Here is a 24,228-nt window from a genome sequence, read left to right on the forward strand (position 1 = left end):
TTTTTTCGTGTTTATTTTATTTTATTTCATCTTAGCTTGTTCAATTTGCTTACCCACTGTTTTTTTTCATGTTTGTACTTGCGGCTGTTCTAATTTTCAATCCGTTAACACCCTATCTGTGTTAATGCTTTGTCTTTCAACACACCATTAACATATTGTTTGCCTTTGCTCCGTGACCTTCTGGTCAGCTATTCTGTGACCTTGTCCTATCTACACCTTTTCCTTTGTTACCTCTTGCCCCACCCCTGCTTTACTTGCTTATAATCTTTCACATTTCTAATATTTGCCAGTTCTGAAGAAGGGTCACTGACCTGAACCGTTAACTCTGCTTCTCTGCCCACAGATGCTGCCAGAACTGCTGAGTATTTCCAGCATTTCTTGTTTTTATTTCAGATTTCCAGCATCTGCAGTATTTTGCTTTTACCCAAACCCCATCTTCCCAAATGACACTTGTCTGCTTTGTGTTAACTTGTGAATTCAAATTTTCAACTCTCCATATACATCTTATCAGTTGGTTTCTGCATATCTGTTTTAGTGGGGTGCTATAAGGTCAATATCATCAGCAAATATGAGATGGTTTAAAATCGTGCCAGATAAGGGTACACTTCCAACATCATCATTCAGTGTGAGACTAATAACTGCTTCCAGTACTAGATCAAATAAATCAGGTGTGCATCCTTGTCTTTCCTGAACTGTTGATCTAAAACATTCGATTAGTTTCCGAACGACTTTAACAACATTCGGGGATTTGTTATCGATGTTTTCTATCAAGTTTCTTGGGCATTTCATACATCCTCAAGATATGGCATACAGCTCCTCGTCATTCAGTGTCAAAGCCCTGCTTAAAATCTATGAAGTTGTGATAAAAATGGATGTTGTGTTCTATAAATTTCCTTGGAATCTGTATTATCACAAGCAGTTGATCTATGCTACTTCATCCTGGTCTAAAACCTGCTCGCTCTTTATGCAGTGCCACCTCTACGTATCTTTTCATTATCCTCTGTCATATGTTTACAAATACTTGTGTGGGTTGGCTCAGTAAGCAGATTCCTTTGTGGTGGCTACATTGGCTCTTATCTCCTATTTTTGAAACTTGGTGTTATTGTCAATTAGCTCCAGTTTACATAGAGTCACAGTCATTACGCACAGAAGGAGGTCATTCGGCCCATCCAGTCCATGTCGGCTCTCTGTAGAACAATCCAGTCAGACCCCGCTCTATCCCCGTCGCCCTGCAAGTTTGTTTTCCTCAAGCGCCCATCCAATTTCCTTTTGAAACCATTGATCATCTTTTCTTCCACCACCCTTGTAGGCAGCGAGTTCCAGGTCAGTACCACTCACTGCATAAAAAAAGGTTCATCCTCATGTCAGGTGCCTGTTTACAGGTATTACTAGGACCACTAAAGATTTTTTAAAAATTACATTTTTAAACCTTTTTCAGCACAATTAGCCCAGCAATTAATTGTTGAAACTTTGTACAAGTGGAAGGAATATTTATAATCTGTATTTTTTAACAGATAAATGCCAGATACTATAAATGAATTTTACAATGCTGCAACCACAGTGCAGAGCACCATTGGCATCATAATAGTGAGGGAAGTGGGTGATGGAGTGAATCACCATGCCAGATTTACGGCGCCTTTTCTGTTGTGGCAGCAATATTGTTGCATTTTTTTGGACGCTATACTATTGCAAATGGATACCTTTCTGGAACTGTAATTGTTGTCTCCACTTCATGAGAGGCTGTCATTGAGCTGTACCATATTGTCAAGGCAGGGCTACAGATAATATCTGCCTTTTTGGGACAGCTGTTCCTGTTGTTGTGAATGTCAGCATTGGATTCAGCTTTTGTGCCATCAGATGCTTCCTAGTCATTATTGGTGACGTATACCAGATCAGTCATCTGTCCACAGATACATCAAAGGAAGTGACTGACCTCTTTGCAAGAGGCAAGCTCACTTCCTGAATGAAAAGTAGGCAGTCCAACAGGCCACAGGACCATCTCTTGGGTGGCAGAGTTTCCAAGATTGCAGGGCATTGTAAAGCACATCCTCGTGGTCATCTGATGATTGTCAGGGCTCTACAGGTTCATGTTTCTGGGACTAAATGAGTTAACATGCATCTTTATTCCTTTAATCGTCCCATTGTTGAAAGCAAATATTTGGGATGCAGCATCAGCTTTGAGATGTAAAAACAAATACACTTCTCTGTTTGCAATATAACTGCTCTAAATGTAAGCTGAGACGAAAGTCTAAATTTGCCACTAACTCTAGGCAGCATGGCATTATGTTGATTTTCAATCTACATTCTTGTTGCCGCAGAGTGCAATTGTCTGTGAGTAAATGTTAGGGTATTCCAAAAGTGGTTACTTTTGACCAGATATGTAGATGTTTCTTGTAATGGTTAAGAATTATATCATTTTTTTAGACTAAACTATATGTGTGGGTATTTTTCCATGGGGTTGAGGGTTTGCTGCCGAGCATGCCTTGCTTGTTCCAAGTGTCGTAAATGTGTTTCTGTTTCAAATTATATAAAAACCGCAACGTGTTGTTTTAAGAACCAGGAAACATCAGAACTCTGTGATGCCGGTAGTAGACTGGAATCTATGTCAGCAGTAAGAGGCTTGGTTATGTAGCAGGCATTAATGAAGCGCATTATATACCACCACCTCATTTGCATTGCCAGTTACCTTAGGTGTTTGAGCGCACTCAGAAACTTCAATGCCATCTCATTGACATTCATGCTGCACAATCTCAATAGAGTCTGAGTTGTGAGAAAAGCCATCAAAACACCCAATACAGGCAGCAAGTAAAGCAAAGCTGTACTTGTGTTAAGTCCAGTCACCACCAAGAGGCCGTTGATCCAAGGGCCAAACTCAAGCCAGTAGGTATGGGGTGGTGTAAAAGAATGTTGTGGCATTGTGACATTCATTGTAATTTGGGAAATTATGGTTCCTCTGCTTATTGAATTGTAGTGGTTTTTTAGAGATGATGTAGCAGAATTGGGGAAGAAATTGGCTTCTCAATTCTGTGGGTTTTTGTGCTGAATCTGTCTTGCAGTTGGAGTAAATTTAGCACAAAGCTCAATGTTCGAGAAAGCAAGAACAGGAATACAATAGGTATAGTTAAGAAAGTCAGTGGAGACATAAGATGCCATTCTGAAATACTTTGACCAAGTTAAGACTACATGTCTATGTTTGTGTGTGTCTATATAAGGTATAAGCATTAGAACCACTCTGTATCAAAGATATTAATGCTTTACGACATAATAATTGGAGTATTATAAAAGTAACCACAAGAGAAAATTGAAGAGTCTTGTTGACCACAACTGTCAAATTTCAGGATCTTTAGACCATTTTTCCCACAGGGGAAAACATTCTGTTTAAATGTTATGTTTTAAAGTGTAGTGCACTCACAAGTTTTTTTTTTTAAAAACCTCACAGTAAACAAAATGGGAATGCAAAATGTGTCTGCTCAAATCATCTAGTCGCAATGTTTACATATAAATAAAACCAGAAAATGCTGGAGTTGCAAAGCTGTCCAATCAGCATTGAAAGAGAAAATGGGAGAATGTTTATCACAACTGCAGCATTTGTGACTTTCGTTGTGCCTATTTTTAAGTTCTTTTTTTAAAAAAGAAAAAAAATGCCATTTATTGTCTGTTTGACTTAATTTTGTATTTTAAATTGTCCCATGAATAATTATATAGATTACATTGAATATACAGCACAGAAACAGGCCATTCTGCCCAACCAGTCCATGCCAGCATTTATGCTCCACTTGAGCATCTTCACATCCTTCCCTATTTAAGTCTATCAGCACATTTCTCTTTTCCTTTCTCCGTCATATGCTTATCTAGCTTTCCCTTAAATGCATCTGTACCATTCTTCTGGATATGGTTGTACATCACTAGTAAGATTCAGCCATAGCCTTTATATTAGAGAACTGACTGCAGTTTAGTGATGCAGACAAAATTTGCAGATGATGTGGTAAACTTTGGCATCATAACACCAGTTGTGGCGGCTGTCACTGAATGCTTAACGCAGTAAAATACAGCTGACTTTTAAACACGGCTCCTCTTGTAGTGATATTAAAGAAATTCAGTGGGGAAGAATGTAGGACAGCTCTCGCTCTGCTTGGGTATAATGGATTTGGGGGAAAGCACTGCTATAGTTTCTGGGTCATTTATTTTTGTTACAATCTTGAGTCAAGAGAATTATACATGTACTGATCTTTTGTCTTATGTTCTGCACAGTTACTGTTTATACTGTAGATGTAAGTAAGAATCGTTTTAATTAGCAAGGTTCAATTCTCTTTTGACAGAAATACATTAAATTCTTTCAGCAGTCAAAGCTGCCTTAATTGCTAATAGCTTTTATAAGCACCTTAAAACTGCTTTCTTCATCATTAGATTCTTTGAGCATTATTAAATTTTTGTATCTCTGTCATGTGACTCCTGAACCTTGGTTGTAATATAATGTTCTATATGCTATGTATTACACATTCCCTGTAACTTGAATCTTGCCGTAACTCTCAAATTACTTGTGTTCCAAAGATCCTGTTGTACCTTAGAATGGACTATATGTTAAGTACCTCTGAGTTTTTTTTGTAACTAATTTTAGGCAGGATTTTATAAAATCAGGATCAACCACCATGCAGTTTTTTGATTTATGATTTTGATTTAGAGATACAGCACTGAAACATGCCCTTCAGCCCACCGAGTCTGTGCCGACCATCAACCACCCATTTATACTAATCCTACACTAATCCCATATTCCTACCACATCCTCACCTGTCCCTATATTCCCCTACCACCTACCTATACTAGGGGCAATTTATAATGAACAATTTACCTATCAACCTGCAAGTCTTTTGGCTGTGGGAGGAAACCGGAGCACCTGGAGAAAACCCACGCAGACACAGGGAGAACTTGCAAACTCCACACAGGCAGTACCCAGAATTGAACCCAGGTCGCTGGAGCTGTGAGGCTGCGGTGCTAACCACTGCGCCACCGTGAGAAATTTTAATTATGCATAAAGAGCTCTACTAAACACAAACATCCTCTGTAAATTACCCAGTTATGCACAGAGACCTTAATGTAGAAATTCAGAGGAACAAAAGGGAGTTGAGACAAGGCAGTAAAAGATAATTGGAAAGCAGAGGTTTCTGTTCTGAGACTGCACCTGCTCATTGTGTACACCAGCGATTTGGATTTTGGATGAGAGGAATTGATGACCAAATTTGCAGATAATAATATAGGAAGCATAGTAAATAATTCTGTGGACCAAAGGAAGCAACAATAAGTTTGTGGAACAGGCAAGAAAATGGTAGATGGAATTCAATATCAGTAAATGTGGGCACTTTGTTTTTTTTTAAAAAGTAAAAGTAATGGGGAAAGCTGGATAATGTGAAAGAGCAGAGGGGTTTGGTAATTCAGGTCCATGGGATATTAAAAGCATCCCCTCCAGCAGATAAGGCTATTTTTAAGAAAGTGTTATGCTGGGTTTTATGGGTCTAGAATATAAAAGCTGAGGTGTAATGCTGAATTTATATAACATCTTAAGAGATGGTTGGATACAGTTTTTAAAACAAGGGAATGGATGGAAAATTGATACCTTGGAAAAGCAGATTAGAAGAACGAGAGAATAACTATTAGCCAAAGTTGAAAGCTAAACCAAACGTCATACACAATTCATTTATTTCAAATCGTTCAATTGTGGAATAATATAGTAAATGCTAATTTTAGTTTCTAAAAGGACACAAAATGATTGACATCTATATGTTTGTATTGTAGGATGGAAAAAAAGTATAATTCAATGCTTGACACATTTAATTATTTATTATTTTAAAAAAATTATTTAGAGGTACAGCACTGAAACAGGCCCTTCGGCCCATCGAGTCTGTGCCGACCAACAACCACCCATTTACACTAACCCTACAGTAATCCCACATGCCCTACCACCTACCTACACTAGGGGCAATTTATAACAGCCAATTTACCTATCACTTGCAAGTCTTTGGCATGTGGGAGGAAACCGGAGCACCCGGAGGAAACCCACACAGACACGGAGAACTTGCAAACTTCACACAGACAGTACCCAGAATTGAACCCGGGTCCCTGGAGCTGTGAGGCGGCGGTGCTAACCACTGCGCCACTGTGCCACCACTGTGGGTAAAAAAATGACAGTGCATGGTATAGAGGAATATAGTACTAGAAATCGGATGTCATGTATTTGCATTAGTGTTAGGAGCCCATCTTAGTGATCCATTCCTTCTCTCAAAATTCAGTCTCAGGAGACCTGTGATGTTAATGTTCTGAGAACATCTGATTCGGTTCTTTTTCAGACGTGAGATCCTTTACTTGGGCATCAGAAACTCCTGATAGATGTCTGGTTTTTCTGGGAAGTGAGGAAGGGAGCAGTTTAGTTTGATTTTTTATTTAACTCATGCATCTTTATTAAGAGTTGTTCAGTAAAGAGGAGAAAAGCCTTTTTTTATGTATATCAGTCTAAGTAATTGCCATTTTTGGTATCTTTAAAACTCCTGATGTTAAAGGAGGAGCCATCCATCCGAATTCAAATACCAAAAAACCTCTAATTTACTAGGTGGAGAGACTTAACTAGAAAGATGCCTAAATTTTACAAATAGTTCCATCTCAAACTTTAGTGCATGAGTTATTTGCCCTCCTTTACGTAACTGCAACAAGGGATTGAGCCTTACATTTAATGGGTGGGAGTGTTTTCGGATCTTCATAAATAGGAATGGATCAATGCTGCTGTGTCCATAATTTGGATTAGTTCGCATAAGGTCATCCTTAATCGCTCATTCTTTTAGAATTACAAGATGATGTGACAGATGGGCTTAGGAGAGGCTCTGTCATGAATTGTGCATAGGATATTATACTAGAAATGTCTAATCCTGAGGTAATCCCAACATATGTGATATTGGTCCTCAGTACAACACTGAGAAAAATGTGATCCCTTATGGGCATAGGGCTAATGAGCCTCAAAAGGAATAGGGAGTTATTTTACAAATGTTCTCTCCCAGTGCACTTTGGGTGCGTAGTCCCTGTGAATTGTTTTCCATCCATTAATGGAAGCTCAAGTGTACTCCTCAGAGGTAGCATTTTGACACCAAGCACTAAACTATTGAGAGCATTTTCCTTTTTATTGCATCTGGACATAAAAGATTGCTTAAGAGCAGCACAGAGAGGAAGATTTGGCGGGGAGGATCACACACCTGTGGGCTGAATTGTAAGAGGCCTCTGCATTGGGGATCATGGCAGGGGGGGGGCCCAGAAAATTCTTCTGGGAGAGACCTGCCACGACTCTCAAAGCCGAGAAGGCCCCACTGCATTTTACCGGTGGCGGTGAGGCCTCGGTGCGATGCCTCCCCCGCCCACCCCCTGGCTGCTCGGCGGCATAGCCTTCATTTAAATATTAAAATGAAGTAAAATAAATGTAAATGAACTTACCTTGTCCTGGCGGCTGGAAAACGCCGATATTCCAGCTGCCTGCCGCAACTCGCATTCCTTTGGAACTCCATTCGGAGTTCCGAGGCGTGACACTGGTGGGAAGGAGAAGGAGTGAGAATTTCAGTGGGGCAGCGGGGAAAACCGCTCTGATTGGTTGTGGGGAAGGTGGGAAGGGATTTAGGGTCAAAGGGAATAACGGGTGGGGAGGAAGTTCGTGGGTGAAAACTCACTTAATTTGGGGGGATAGGACAAAAAAAATCAACTGATTATTCATTGAGGGTGTGGGACAGGGAATTGAAAATATGAATAAATGTATGTCTGCATTTTTAAGCATTCTGTCACTTTAAAACTTTTTATGAGACCAAAGGGCCTGAAGCCCTTTAAAAATGGCGCCAGTGCCTGCATGGTGGCGCCAGATGCCATTGCTGGGGACGGAATGGCCGCCCCCTCTATGTCATCATGGGCGGCCGCTCTGCCCCTCCATTTAAATGAGCCCCCGCATGAAATATCGCAGGGGCTCTGCATTTGCGCATCCGTGCAGCTCAGTAACGGCGCATGTGTGGACTCCATGATGCATATACTATCGTTGCCATCTGATTTTTCTCTGCATTATGAGCACCTAATCCTTTATGCCTCAGCATAATAAGAGGGAAGTCTTGCTGTTGATGTGAATGCCATAAATTGCCCCGAAAGACTAGATTTTCTGGAGAGAACAGGGATTGAAAGGTATAGTGAGATAGTGGGGCAGCAATCAATCAAAAAAGGCCAGGCTTGTTGGACCAAAATGGCCTTTGCCTGTTACTGAAAATTCATTCTGTTATTTATATAGGGCACTTGAAAACTTTGGCATTCAGCCTGCGCTGAGAATGAATTGCTTCACTGTCATTGAGGCTAATCTTGAAATGGAGGGATTTCCCCCCCTCTCCCACCCTCCCCACCTCAGAATCTTTCTTTATTGAAACAAAGAGGGTGAAAATCTGAAGGAATTTTCTGGGAGTTATTCTTTTCAAAATAAAAGGAACTGAAAAATCAGGGGACATTTCCTGGGAATTCCCCCTTCTAACATGAAATGGTAAAATCACAGGAGGTTGAGGATGGTGGAAGGGCAAGTGTGAGTGTCTCCATTAAAAAGAAATCTTTGTTGTGGTGCGGTTACATGAGAACAAATTTTTAAAAAATGGGGAAAGCTTTGCACAGTGGTGCAGTGGTTAGCACCACAGCCTCACAGCTCCAGCGACTCGGGTTCAGTTGTGGGGACTGCCTGTGCGGAGTTTGCAAGTTCTCCCTGTGACCGCGTGGGTTTCTGCCGGCTGCTCCGATTTCCTCCCACAGCCAAAGACTTGCAGGTTGATAGGTAAATTGGCCATTGTAAATTGCCCCTAGTGTAGGTAGGTGGTAGGAGAATTGAGGGAAGGTAGGAATGTGGTAGGGAATATGGGATTAATGTAGGATTAGTATAAATGGGTGGTTGTTGGTCGGCACAGACTCGGTGGGCCGAAGGGCCTGTTTCAGTGCTGTATCTCTCTATCTTATAGTTCTGGTTATATAAGGATAGATTTTCCAATTTGCTTTGTTGGCAGTGCAAATGAGCACATTATTGAGGGCCATCCAAAGATTAGTTACACAACCCTTAGGCCTACCATTTGTGAATAGACGAAGCCTGCCAGTTTCCAGCTGGAGTAGGCTGATGTTATAGGAGGCTGTTCACTACTGGTGAAAACCTCAGTCAGGGTTTAAAAATGATTTAAATTTAGTAAATTAACTGCTCCTCATGATTTCCTGAGAATTGCCCAACAAAATATCCAGTAGCATTGTACGCACACCTGAAATGGATGCGTTTGAGGAGTTACTGCTTGACCTTTGACTGCAGCTGGGGCTGAATGCTCCCTCTTGGGTAATCAAGTAGCAGCAAAGCGAGGTTTCCAATTGCTCCTTTGACTCTGTGTCGACCCGTGTTATTGTAGGACTTAGTTAATATTGAGACAGTAATTGGTGCTGAATGAGGGAAATTGGACGGGAATCTGGACCGCGCCTGATTTCAGACAGGGCTACAGAGGAAAATTCAGCCTTTCTCCCTACTTCTCTTAATTCAAAGTTGCTTAATTCAAATGGTCTGATAATTCAGATTTTGTTTTTAGCATTAAATCCCAGCTTCATTCCCTTGTCAAGGCTGGGGTACTGCAAATTGCCTTGGCAACTTTGGCCTAGAGAGGGGACAAATTGTGACTCCTGCAGCAAGGTGTACATGCGGTAAGGACAGGATCAGGCTCAGCTGCGATGCTGCCACTGTTGAATAGCTTGCAGCCAATCATTTGGACAAGATATTAGATGGTGACGTGTAATTTAGTCAGTACCTTCAGGAGTGGTGGAGAGAAAATAAGTGACTTAAGCATTTCATCCTGTACAGGTAGAAGGAAGCTCTAGTATGGCATATTCTGAAGCCTGGTGTTCATTGTCACTTTTCCAAGTATAAACTTGAACACTAAGCTTTGGTGAATTTATAAATTATTGGTAAATTTATAAAACTTCAGTGTGTACACATATCACTCTGGATCTAAAGAGTTGGAAAGAATTTGGTTAGAATTGGCAGTTACCATTTGAATATAATGCTGCATGAAGCTACTCCATGCTGTAATGTATATACTTTGTTTTTTTTTAAGCTAACACTTCAAGCAGAGCTTTGTCAAATCTAATTGTGTCTTTGCTTCTTTCCCTCAAAAGCCAATCGTTGGAAAAGCCTCTTTTCGAGTTCTTACACTTCTGGCCTTCCATGTAGCTCGTTTGCAGGATATAGTCCATATACCAATGGGTTTAGCTCTCAAAGCCTCTACAAACCTGTTACTAAACAATTACTAATCCCTGAAAGAACAGGTAGAGTATAAAACTGGAACAGCTTTAATGTTTGTATCTCTTAATGTGAGCATTGCACATATACTGCTACCTGCATGCACCGCTTAATATAACTCTATGAAGGAAAACCTGGGTAATCTGTGAAAAATCGCGTCTGTTTGGATTACGATTGCTATAACCAAAAAAAGTGAAATATGAAGAATATCTTCATTTGAGATACTCGAGATGAATTGAAGCATCTACTCAGTAGTGATGATAAGGTTAATGTCCTAGTATCTAAGGTTCTTCCTGAGGGAACCACTTCTCCAGGTCTGCATGGTCTTAAATGTGTTAAATTGCCTTTGAATATAATCATTGTAGATATTTCTACTACTGTAGGCCTAGCAACCAGTTAATTACATTCCTCCCCCTGTCTCTAAAATAGGTTCCTTAAAAGGTTCCTTCTGTTTTTTAAAAATATTTTCTGGCAAGGGCATAATGTGGGAAATTAAAGCTCACGTTAATTCATGTTAGGAAGACCAGTACAATGCATTTGTCTAAAATGTCTTTGTCCACTATTTTAGGTGTTGCATTCACCCGTTTACGTTAAATCAGCTAGAATAAAATTTTCAGACAAACACTTGAAGTGTGCTCATATGCTGTTATCCCACAAAATAATTTCAAGGCCTAAGCTTGCTATATATTACACAGGATTAATAACTACCATTATCTGAGCTGAAGTTGATACTAGCTGTTTATTATTAAAAATGTGGTGACTGACACTCACCAGTGTAGTTTTACACAAATGTTTTGTTTCCTGGCTGATGACTTTTTTTTATTCAGAAACTTTGGTAAGGAGCCAAACCTCATACCATACTCCATCACAAAAACTTTAGAAGAGTAGGAGAATAAAAGAGGATAAATCAAGAATCAGTGGTGAAATAATAATAAGTTTGGGTTTCAAAAGCCTATTGATTGTAAGATAGCTAGAGTTGTTAAGGTCAGGAGATCCAGTTTGAAGTCCTTGGAAAGAATAGGGCTGATTTTCCTCAGTGCTGCTTCCAGAACCATCTGAAGAAGGGTGCAATGCAGAGAGCACTAATCCTTTGCTCCCATTCAGATCCTGAGTCCTGCTACAGCTAAATTTCCTCATGGCTTTTCCAGTGCTTAGACGTGAAGAGCCATAGATGTTTAAATTTAATTCACATGAGCATCAGAGGCCTCTGCATTCAGATTTGCGCCAATAGCATTTAATGCAGATCAGGAACAAACTGTCCCCATAGCAACCCGGTGTGACTGCTTCCAGAACTGCCACTTCACTGCAAACTGTCTTCAGGGTATTGTCAAAAAAAGGCTTCCCTTTTGGCTTTTTTTTTTGCATAAAATATGTTATTGTTGCTTCTGTAATTGTTGCTGCTGTTAATTTTATATTTAGTGATGGAGGGCATGTTCAGTCTAATGCCACCCTCTCTTCTCTTGCAATGTGACTCATTTAAACCCAAGCGATGGTAAACAACCACAAGTTTTCTTGTTAGCTGTTGAAAGCATTCTCCTGTGCCTCCCCGAACCACAAACCATTCTTTTCCTATCGCAGAGTAGGAATACCTGCTTCTCTTGATCTTGCACCTGCCCTGTTCCACTTAGACTAACTTGAAGACTCCCAATAAAGCCAGCACCTTCCTCCTCTTCCTGCACCATCATTCTTCATACCTACTCTTGCTTTACCTGCTCCTCCACCTGCTAATGGCACCAGTGTGCTGGCCATTCGCTATCTCCCACCAAAGCAGACTACAGGCGCACGTGGATTCCTGCTTGGAATGCTGCTGCCATCCCTGCCATGGCACAGCCGCCCAAACTCGGTCACAGGGACAGAATTTTTATACATGAAGGCCACCAACATGAAAACTGTAGCATCTGGCATGCACAAATTAAATTACAAAGTTGCTGCAGTTCATCAAGATCTGGCACTTTACAAATCCTGCGGCATTATCTTTAAAACATGATGATTTTCCTGAGCCATTCATTTTACCTTTTTACTCCTTAATGTTGTTACCTTAAGGCTCGGGCAGCATCCAGACTTAATCTGGGGATCATCATAGAACCAATAAAAATATCTCCAGCAGTGTCTCCATGATAAGAAGATCCAGCAGGAAATCCGAGAGCTGATCTTCCCTGAATGCAATGCACTTCTTGTATACTGCGCCCATATTGCTTTCAGTCAATGCCTGGATTGACAGATTGGCTTAGTACAATGATTGTTCTTGTTAGAGCAGAGTTGGTTCAGGGGAGATTTAATAGAGCTGTTCAAAATCATGAAGATTTTTGATAGAGCAAATAAGGAAAAAACGTTTTCACTGGTAGACGGCGGAATGGTGCAGTGGTTAGCACAGCAGCCTCACAGCTCCAGTGACCCGGGTTCAATTCTGGGTACTGCCTGTGCGGAGTTTGCAAGTTCTCCCTGTGTCTGCGTGGGTTTCCACCGGGTGCTCCGATTTCCTCCCACCTCCAAAGACTTGCAGCTTGATAGGTAAATTGGCCATTGTAAATTGCCCCTAGTGTAGGTAGGTGGTAGGAGAATGGTGGGGATGTGGTAGAGAATATGGGGTTAAAGTAGGATTAGTATAAATGGGTGGTTGTTGGTCAGCACAGACTTGGTGGGCCGAAGGGCCTGTTTCAGTGCTGTATCTCTAAATAAATAAAAAATAAAAGGATCAGTAAGAAAAGGACACAGATTTAAGGTAATTTAGAAAAGAGCCAGAGGTGGGATAAGGAAGAGTTTGTTGTGCAACAAGTTATTATGACTGACTGAAGGGTGGTGAATAAAGATTCAGTAGTCATTTTCAAAAGGAAATTGGATAAATATTGGTTGGGGAGGAAATTTCAGGGCAGGGTAGTGGGACTAATTGGATAGCTCTTTCAAAGAACCAGCACAGGCATGATGGGTCAAATGATCTCCTTCTGTGCTGTATAATTCTATTCTATGAATCTCTATTTCAACACAGTGTGGGTGCAGGACGGCAAACAGAGGCTGTACTTGACCTTAAAATGAATGAGAGAAAAATTCAAAGGAGCAATGATCATATTGATAAAATGAACAAGGTAGATGAGAAGAAATGGTTGGAGAATAAAGGAGAGCTGTATTTCACCAAAAATTCGAGACAACAACAAAAATCTGTTAGTGATTATACTTCTCCATGCTGTGACTAATTTGCTTCAAACTGCTTTGAAACCTGTTAGCAGCAGGTAGGCCTTGCCATTAAACCAGTCATGTATTACGTGAATTCTGCCTAAGTCTCCAGCAGCTTGAAGAGCTAATCCAATCCAGAACGGTTGAGATAGCAAAGGCGTTTTGTGACGAGGTTTGTCCACAGAGGTGTTGGGATAGGGGTGCGCCAAACAGAACACTGACTAAAAACTTTCTCCTGATCTGTAAGTCTGCAACATTGTTAATGGTGACTACGGAATCCATAAAGCATATACATAAACCTGTACAACCAGATGACGCAGTGCAGGGTCCATTGTCAGCCAGCCATTGTGCAGACTTCAACACATTGAAGCTATATTCAACAGTAATAATCTTATCGATAATGATCACACATCAAGGAGAAAAAAAATCAAGATGAGCTCCTGGACACTTCTGTGATTATACAGATCCTGGCAAAATAGAACTTTCAATATCAACAGTTAATTGTTCTGCTTCTATTCTGTCGAGAGCAGCTAATAATGTTAACTTTATTTTACCTCCACACAGACATGGGGCTGGAGCTTTTGACTTTGGCGGGGACATAAGATTGAAGTCAATGGAAATTTAAATCAGGCGGGATATATAGCGGGCCGAACCAAAACCGCAAGTTTTACCACCCTGCCAAAGTTGAAAGTTCATCCCATGAAATTTTGCAGTATGATTACTTTGGTTTTCCTGTCACCTTGTTGCTCACATCTACATTTTCCCCACATCATAATTGGATTCAAACTGAAATGTAACTTTTGCTTGGCTTTTTGCATCAACCTCTGATAGGTCTTAAAGGTTTTCTTAGATTTTTTTGTTCAAACGGATAAGGCTAGAAGTTACTTCTGGCGATATTGATGGAGAACATTCAACATGCTTGAATGACATTTCATTGTCTGCTATTTTAATGCAGGTGGTAACCCATCCATCTTACATGTGCTATGCTTTTCCTAAAAGAGGACAGAGGAATGTCAAATTAACATCTTAAATGTTTTTCCACAAATCTCAATTACAGTGAAATCTAATGAATATATAGGGGTCTCTGTGTGCATGAAAGACTATAAGGATGCATTTATACTATGGCTACTAGTATGAAGCTGATAGTTGCCTCACTTATACTGCTTGCTTTTGACTGTAATTCTCTTGTCCTGGAAGAAATATCCCCTGGAATGTGTAAAACTTCTCTCCTTACACCCTACATACCTTCAAAACTAGTTTTGATCGTGTACTGGAGTTGTGTTGTATGTGGCTTCAAACCCAAGCAGTGTGAGGCTGCCTTTAGGGAGTGTATCAGCCATGGCTTTGAAGCTTTGGCATCCGACAACACTGAAGTTGCAGGACAAAGGTCAAGGAGACACGTTTAGGTGTCTTTCACCACAGTGGCAATTTTGAAAATAGGTTTACAGCTACGGAACTAAATTTACGTTTTAGTATTGTTTTTCTGAATCCCAAACACACACCCAATTTTGCACATTGCTTTTTGCTAAAAACAACTGATCTATGATCAAGCTTGTGATAGTGTAATGACATGGTGGCCATTAACAGATGTGGATAGTAAGTGTGGAATGACTGCTTTTAAAATTATTTTTCAACTTAGCTCATTGTCCTGGCTGAGATCAGTAGCTCAATTGTTATGATAACCCATGTCTGCAATTTTGGAGTATAGTATATGTGTTCCCTAATCTGTAACACTATGAGGCCTGCAATGACTTTTAAATTCATTATATTACTGTAGCCGGAAAGCTGACAAAAAGCAACTTTCCCTTAGTGGTGTTCACAGACTCTGAAAGATTCATTGTCCTTGTGGGGGTGGGGGTGGGAGATACACAAAGTGCTTTTAATCAGCCTTCATAATCCATAGTACTTTAGTGGAGGCTCTTTTCCAAGTGCCCCTGGGCCTAGTGCTGGCTTCATCATGTATACTGTTACTAATGTTCTAGTTTGTCTGGCAGGTCGAGCCTGTAATTTTAGTCAGATTTCTCCTTTTGTGAGTCAGTTTGAAAAAGGGGTTTAGGACCAAATATTTGTCCAGTTGGGAGTTTTTTTAGTGTTTTAATTAAAAAGTGTAATCATCCATTAAACAGTTACACCTGTTTTTGCTTACATGTGCTTACAGGTTATGTAAGTAGAAATCTTCCACTCAGCCCACAGTCATCAATCGACAGCGAACTGAGCACTTCTGAGCTGGATGATGAGTCTATCTCCATGGGTTACAAACTACAGGATTTGACAGATGTCCAGATCATGGCAAGACTACAAGAGGAAAGTAAGTACATTGCTAGCTAAGGATACAGTGAAACATGGCTCATGTTAGCAAGTAAATATTGTAAACGCGAATTAGCAATTTTAGCAGATAAAATGGCTCAAATAACTTGACCCCATTTCACAGATCTGGTAATAGATGAGCCATAGTAATGGATTCCTCGTGTTACTCATTCAGTAAAGCTCAGTATGGAGTATGTTAGAGAATATCTAATATTCTCCAAAAATCTTAGTCTTAAACCTCCCTGGCTGAACTCTTGCCAGATTAAGCTCCGAATTTGGACTTCTAATTGTTTATTTTTCTTAGCATAATTCAAATTCCAGGAGTGAAAAGATTATTTCTCAGTGTAGTCTCTGCACCTTGTTCTTAAAACAAAAAAGTATTTTTTTCAACCTGAAAAAAGCAATTGCCCCATAGTGATGTTTACAGCTCAAGCTCACACTGTGGAATCACTGAGCATGATGTTTGTTAATTTTCATTTAATTAAGAGTTGTGATATACAGTCTGCGCTTAATTCAAAGCCACAATTCAAATCATCTGATGATTTAATTTATTTTAGCACTAAACTCCCACTTAGCTGTGTTGTGTACATTGCCTACTTCAGATTACTAGCTATTTCAATGCTAACACATAAAACATGATTTTGAATTATCAGGAGTAGACTCTGCTTGCTTTTTTCTTTAGATGACCTTATGAAAGCATAATATACTACCATTCCTGTAGATGAATGCCTGCGGAACAAATGTTACATTATTACATTTCCCCGAAGGTCTCCTAACAGCTATTTGCAGTTTTCGCCAGTATGTTTCATAAGTGCTTGGTTGACCCAATATCATGGCCTATCTGATTTCTGCTTCTGTTGGTACTTATTTCTGTTCAAAGTAAACCTGTGGGAATTCTCTCATAATTTTGGAATAGACCTCTTGTGCTGTAAGAACAGTTATTTGCTGAAGAAAAAAATTGACCTGAAACAAAGATTTTAATCTTGATGGGTTTTCCCAGGTTGTTCACTGGAAGAATGTATATTAACAAGTCACTCTGTGGAAAGTGTCAGATGTTTCGTTCATAAATACACTATGATACTTTTTCTTAAAAGAAGCCCAGTCACAATGTCACTACTTATATCACTGATTTAATCAGCCAGAAAATTCAATCTTAAAAAGGCTATTTTATAATAATTCTACATTTTTAAAGTTATACATTACCTCGTGTGTTAAGTGCCTTTCATGACCTCAGTACATCCCAAAGCACTTAACAAGCAATGAAGTACTTTTGAAGTGTAGCCACTCATGTAATATTGGCCAGGACACTGGAGAGAACTACCCTGCTCTTCTTTGAAAATAGTGCCTTGGGATCTTTTATGTCCACCTGAGAAGGCAGACGGCCTCGTGTTAATGCCTCATCCAAAACACAGCACCTCCAACATTGAAGTGTTCTCTCAGTACAGCCCTGGAAGTGTCAGCCTATATTTTGTTCTCAGGTCTCTGGAATGGTATTTGAACCCACAACCTTCTGTCCCAAAGGTGAAAATGCTACCAACTGAGCTACGGCTGACTCCCTAGTTATGTTATTTCTTGAATAACGTGCATTTCATACATCATGAAGTGAGTAGTTTGTTCATATTTGAATAACTATTTTGCATATTCTATTTTAGTACTGTATGCAGTGTTTCAGGATTTAGTCTTTATGTTAATTTATAAATTGTGTGCTTCTGCTCACAGCAGCAAACCGCTTCCTAATTCTCTTTGCACATTTCTTTCCTGATCTCTAGGTCTTCGACAAGATTATGCTTCCACTTCAACAACTATCTCTCAACGCAGCTCCAGTACGTCATTATATTCAGCAAAGCGAGGGACAAGCAGTGACCAGGAGTACGACTGCTGCAGTCTGGAAGATGAAGAGGAATACGACCAAATTCCTCCACAGCCTCGACTCACCAGATGCTCTCCACCATTACGAAGTATGCCACATTCACAAACTTTTGCCAGCATTAGAGAATGCAGAAGAGGCCCTACTCCTTCTTCCTACTTGCAATCCAGTGGTTATCCATCCTATTACTCACAGGGTCATACATCTGATCAACATCAGTACCGAACAAGTGCAGGTAAAACTGTAAAGATTGACACTAAAGTGCTTGTTATCATAAATTTATATTTTCAGTACTAGTCAAGGTGAAGATATTTGAGTTGGAATATGGAAGTTCCTTTGTCATTCAGTGCCACCCTAAATTATTTATAGCATGGATCAGATACTGAGTTAAACCTCCCTACTTTGACCGGAACAATGTGTCTTTTAATTTTAACTCTGAGAGAGAGCATCCATATGGCACCACCCAATCTTATAAATGCTTATTTTCTGTTATTGCTTAGTTGTTAACCACTTCAATGAAGAAACCACCAGAGCAGGTTAAAAGCCAGCTTCATTCTACTTATAATTATGAATCGTACCATCTTTATGATGTTAAATGTGGTAAGAATCATTGTTGAGCTGAAACAGCTATCTCTGACATAAACATTGGAATAAATTTTATCAGTTGGCACTTCCAACACAAAGCTTCATGCCCTGACAGTGTACACCGAGAATCCAGGCTAGTCAGAAAACTGTGTAGATGCACTGACTTCCAAACTGAAATTCTCGATATGTCATTTCATCTCTTAAAGTTCTGCTCTAGAATTGCTACTTTACAAAATCTATCTAAGTAGCCATCTAAGGGTAACTTTTTCAATTGCATGTTTTCAGCACAGATCAGGCCTGTTATAGGTGCACATTGGGAAATCAGTCACATGCAGCCCACAGTTTAGACCATGGTATGTACCATGAATTCCAATATTGGCTGTTAGCAAGGTTCTGTGCAGGGAACACACATTCATAAAGTGTACCCTCTGGTATCCAAGCTGAGAATTGATTGTACCCATGAAGATAATAACAACCTGCATTAGTATTGCTCCTTTTTAATGTATTGAATGTTCTAAGTTGTTCACAACCATGGAAGAGTTGAAATAGGTAACTGAATGCAAGAAGGTTTTGAGGAAGCCTACAAAGATGAGGAGACAAGTTACAAGAAGGAGGAGTTTATAGCAAGAGTTCAAAAAGTAGGGCAGAGGCTGTTGAACATTCTTCTCCCAGTAATGGAGTGGAGGCAGATGGCGATGCAAACGAGGCCATAGTTAGAGGATCAAAGATAGCAGGCTGGGATGTAAGGCTGGAGGATGTTGGGACAGTATAGTGTAGCGAAGCCACAGATGGATTTGTAAAGAAGGATGACTGAACTATTGTGATAGCTATGCCTGTGCAGGGATGAGGGAGCAGTACCTCAGGACATGCGCGATGCCAATATCATCACCCTCTATAAAAACAAAGGTGACCGCGGTGACTGCAACAACTACCGTGGAATCTCCCTGCTCAGCATAGTGGGGAAAGTCTTTGCTCGAGTCGCTCTAAACAGACTCCAGAAGCTGGCCGAGCGCATCTACCCTGAGGCACAGTGTGGCTTTCGTGCAGAGAGATCGACTGTTGACATGCTGTTCTCCCTTCGTCAGATACAGGAGAAATGCCACGAACAACAGATGCCCCTCTACATTGCTTTCATTGATCTCACCAAAGCCTTTGACCTCGTCAGCAGACGTGGTCTCTTCAGACTACTAGAAAAGATCGGATGTCCACCAAAGCTACTAAGTATCATCACCTCATTCCATGACAATATGAAAGGCACAATTTAACATGGTGGCTCCTCATCAGACCCCTTTCCTATCCTGAGTGGCGTGAAACAGGGCTGTGTTCTCGCACCCACACTTTTGGGATTTTCTTCTCCCTGCTGCTTTCACATGCGTTCAAGTCCTCTGAAGAAGGAATTTTCCTCCACACAAGATCTGGGGGCAGGTTGTTCAACCTTGCCCGTCTAAGAGCGGAGTCCAAAGTACGGAAAGTCCTCATCAGGGAACTCCTCTTTGCTGACGATGCTGCTTTAACATCTCACACTGAAAAGTGCCTGCAGGGTCTCATCGACAGGTTTGCGGCTGCCTGCAATGAATTTGTCCTAACCATCAGCCTCAAGAAAACGAACATCATGGGGCAGGACGTCAGAAATGCTCCATCCATCAATATTGGCAACCACGCTCTGGAAGTGGTTCTAGAGTTCACCTATCTGAGCTCAACTATCACCAGTAACCTGTCTCTAGATGCAGAAATCAACAAGCGCATGGGAAAGGCTTCCACTGCTATGTCCAGACTGGCCAAGAGAGTGTGGGAAAATGGCGCACTGACACGGAACACAAAAGTCCGAGTGTATCAAGCCTGTGTCCTCAGTACCTTGCTCTATGGCAGCGAGGCCTGGACAACGTATGTCAGCCAAGAGCGACGTCTCAATTCATTCCGTCTTCGCTGCCTCCGGAGAATATTTGGCATCAGGTGGCAGGACCGTATCTCCAACACAGAAGTCCTTGAGGCGGCCAACATCCCCAGCTTATACACACTACTGAGTCAGCGGCCCTTGAGATGGCTTGGCCATGTGAGCCGCATGGAAGATGGCAGGATCCCCAAAGACACATTGTACAGCGAGCTCGCCACTGGTATCAGACCCACCGGCTGTCCATGTCTCCGCTTTAAAGACGTCTGCAAATGCGACATGAAGTCCTGTGACATTGATCACAAGTCGTGGGAGTCAGTTGCCAGCGTTCACCAGAGCTGGCGGGCAGCCATAAAGGCGGGGCTAAAGTGTGGCGAGCCGAAGAGACTTAGCAGTTGGCAGGAAAAAAGACAGAGGCGCAAGGGGAGAGCCAACTGTGTAACAGCCCCAACAAACAAATTTTTCTGCAGCACCTGTGGAAGAGCCTGTCACTCTTTATAGCCACTCCAGGCGCTGCTCCACACATCACTGATCACCTCCAGGCGCTTACCTATTGTCTCTCGAGATAAGGAGGCCAAAGAGTTGGCCAGCAATTGATGACCTGAGCCAGAAAATGCTCCTGTAAAACCTTCATTTGCAAAGAAGCTAATTTTTCCTATGATTGGTTTAAGAAGCTAGAGATATAACAGAAGAAAGGCTTGCATATTTATATAACACTGCTTTACCCTCAGGGAGCCCAAGGTGCTTTCCAGCTAATGAAGTACTTTGGACAGACAGCAGCCAATTTGCACACAGCAAGCTCTCACAAGCAGCAATGTGATAATGAGCAGATAATCTGTTTTTATTGGGAAGTTAATTGAGGAATAAAATTAGCCAGGAACCTGGGATAAATTGGAAGATTTACAGAGCAGGTCCCAGGGAAGTGGAGAAGCATCAGAAGTGAAAAAGAAAAAAATTGCTTTTATATCACACCTTTCACATCCTTGGGACGACCCAAGGCACTTTACAGCCAATGAAGTACTTTTAATGTATAGTCACTGTTGTAGTGTAGGAAGTGTGAGAGCTAATTTGGGCACAGCAATGTTTTACAAACAGCAATGTGATCATGACTACATTATCTGTTTTAGTGATATTGGTTGAGGGATAAATATTGGCCAGGAAACCGGGAGAACTTCCCTGCTTTGCAATAGTGCCAAGGGATCTTTTACATCCACCTAACAGGGCAGATGGGTCTTCGAATTAATATCTTATCTGAAAGACAGCACCTCCAACAGTACAACACTCACTCAGTACTACAGCCCAGATTTTGTGCTCAAGTCTCTGATATCAAGTACTTGAATCCACAGCCTTCTGATCTAAAGACGAGAGTGCTACCAGCTGAGTCACAGCTGATGGTATAAATAAGTAAGTGCAACTGGGAATTTTAGGAATTGTCATGAAAGGAGTTTTTAAGAGAATGTGTATAATGAAATGACCTTGCTCCTGTCTCATCAGAAATTGACTGCACTGTCCTAGATGAGAAGAACATTGTGTGGTTCTTGCTGCTTTGGGAAGAAAGTTCCTCTGATGGTGCTAACCATGTCCTGGAACTGATTCTCTGTGTACTTGTGTAGTAAGGATCTTGCACACAATTTATACTTTGGCAGTGTTTGCAAAGGACAGATGGCTTTCTATTGTCTCCAAATAATGAGGCTTGTGTTCCTAGACCCATTCTCTGAAATGATTTCCAATAGAAGTGTGCATCGTTAAAAGCCTAAAAAGATCCTTTGTAACAGATAAGTTTATTATTTTCTTACTGTAAATTTCTGGTGAAAAAGTGAACGAACATCTTCTGACAAAGAAGTGAATCATTGGATTGGAATTGGGCCAGAAAATTCTCTGAATGAAAAATGGAAGAGTGCAAGTTTTTCTCTGCAATCAATAGCCTGATAGTGAAATTGTAGGAATAGGCGACTTTGGAATGTGTACTGGTTGCGCATGTATTAATTACAGAGAAAAAGGGGAATTCTTCATTGATTGTAGAGAAATTTCACCCCCAAATAGTTTAGTTTTAGTTTAGTTTAGAGATACAGCACTGAAACAGGCCCTTCGGCCCACCGAGTCTGTGCCGACCATCAACCAACCCATTTTATAGTGATTGACAATACTTTAAAAAATGATTTCAGCATTTGATTTTTCTGATTCGACGATGCTCAGAAATTTGTAGATCATATACTTTGTACCTCAATTATCTTGCTGTTGCTTTCAGTCTCCAAAGAACAAATGACCATGAAATGTTGGTTTGGTTTTGAATTTTACCGAATGTCTATGTAACTGAAACATGATCTGTATTCACTACTACCCTCCTTCACAGATCTTAACCATGCTTTCAACATCCTTGATAAATATCCCAATAGAATTGCAATAATAGTAACTCAACGTAGGCCATGGATCAAATGTCATTGTCATATTTTACGTAATTTTGTTACAATCTGCAGCTACATTCGTTATAATATAAATTGACTCCTATGACTTTATACACTTCACATTGAAATCTTAATATTAAAGAAAGTTGTAAACATCAACTCTTTCTCCAGGTTAAATGAAAACTTAAGATTTTGTGATAAATTATTCATCCACAATTTTATGTTGAGCTGACTGTAATGAATTTACTCCCGGGCTTCAACTTAGATTACCACAAAAGCACAATCAAAAGCATCAAAGTATAGGAAGAGCCGATCTGATATTTTCATATCTTTGTTCTGATTGTGCTTTTTATTGATTTGATAAATAGTTGCCATTGGAGCTATTATGTGTATCTTGTTTCCAATTATCAATTTCTACTAGAAAAAGTGAAATCTTTTCAGAACTAATGTAATTTGATATTTTTCGTAAGATGAGCTGTTTTCTGCCTGGGCAGCCCACAGGAAATTAAATGGGAGTGCTGGAGTTTTAAATTTAACAATACAAGCTTATTCTAGAATTCGATAGAGCTGCTATTATATATTTATCTCTTTCAATTTTTCTGCTCTTGACGAAGAGAATGCCGCACACTTTAGCAAGCAAAGTGCCAAAGTGACTTTAAATCTTTGAAATCTTGTCAGCGATTTGAAGTAGGGGTGAGATACGTTGTGTGACCTTGTTCGGAAATATTTAAACACTTTACAACAACAAGAACTTATATTTGTATAGCACATTTAATATAAAATGCCCAAGGTTCTTCACAGAAGCATTATAAAACAAAATATGACACCAAACCATATTAGGTCAGATGACCAAAAGCTTGGTCAAAGAGGTAGTTTTTAAGGAATGTCTTAAAGGAGGAAAGTGAAGTAGAGAGGCAGAGAGGTTTAGGGAGAGAATTCCAGAGCTTGGGGCCTAGGCAGCTGAAAGCATGACCGCCAATAGTGGAGCGATTAAAATCGGCGATGCTCAAGAGGCCAGAATTAGAGGAGGGCAGCTATCTCGGAGGGTAGTGGGGCTGGAAGACATTATAGAGATAGGGAGGGGAAAAGCCATCAAGGAATATGAAAACAAGGATGAGAATTTTAAAATCAAGACTTTGCTTAACCAGAAACCAGTGTAAGTCAACAAGCACAGGGGTGATAGGGGAACAGGACCTGATGTGAGTTAAGACACGGGCAGCAGAGTTTTGGATGACCTCAAATTTACGGACTTTAGAATGTGGGAAACTAGCCAGGAGTGCGTTGGAATGGTCAGTGCTTTCAGATGATGTTGCCAAGAAATAGCATGTAGATGAGAAATAGGAGGGGGCCAAGGATAGATACGTGAAGCACACCAGAGTTAACGGTGCGGAAGCAGGAAGAAAAGCCGTTGCAAGTGATTCTCTGGCTGTGATTAGATAGATGAGAATGGAATCAGACAAGTGCAGTTCCAGCCAACTGGATGACAGTGGAGAGGCATTGGAGGAGGATGGTGTGGCCAACAGTGTCAAAGGCTACAGACAGGTCGAGAAGGATGAGGAGGGATAACCTTTGTTACAGTCACATAGGCTGTCATTTGTGACTTTGATAAGAGCTGTTTCGGTACTGTGGTAGAGGCAGAAACCCGATTGGAGGGATACAAACATGGAGTTTTGTGAAAGACAGGCAT

At 40.6% G+C, this 24,228-nt stretch overlaps 1 protein-coding gene across 2 annotated transcripts in view; it reads left to right on the top strand.

Annotated features, from left to right (window-relative positions):
- The window catches only part of slain1a (SLAIN motif family, member 1a), a 123,203-nt gene that overhangs the window by 78,182 nt on the left and 20,793 nt on the right, over positions 1 to 24,228 (top strand). Inside the window, exons 3-5 of one of the 2 annotated variants that reach the window (XM_068034353.1) lie at positions 10,192 to 10,341; positions 15,645 to 15,794; positions 17,563 to 17,895. In XM_068034353.1, coding sequence (XP_067890454.1) covers positions 10,192 to 10,341; positions 15,645 to 15,794; positions 17,563 to 17,895 — 633 coding nt within the window. The remainder of the gene's footprint in view (positions 1 to 10,191; positions 10,342 to 15,644; positions 15,795 to 17,562; positions 17,896 to 24,228) is intronic. The other variant, XM_068034354.1, reaches the window with a different exon arrangement.

Source organism: Heterodontus francisci, chromosome 6, assembly GCF_036365525.1.
Source record: "Heterodontus francisci isolate sHetFra1 chromosome 6, sHetFra1.hap1, whole genome shotgun sequence".
NCBI classification, from domain to species: domain Eukaryota; kingdom Metazoa; phylum Chordata; class Chondrichthyes; order Heterodontiformes; family Heterodontidae; genus Heterodontus; species Heterodontus francisci.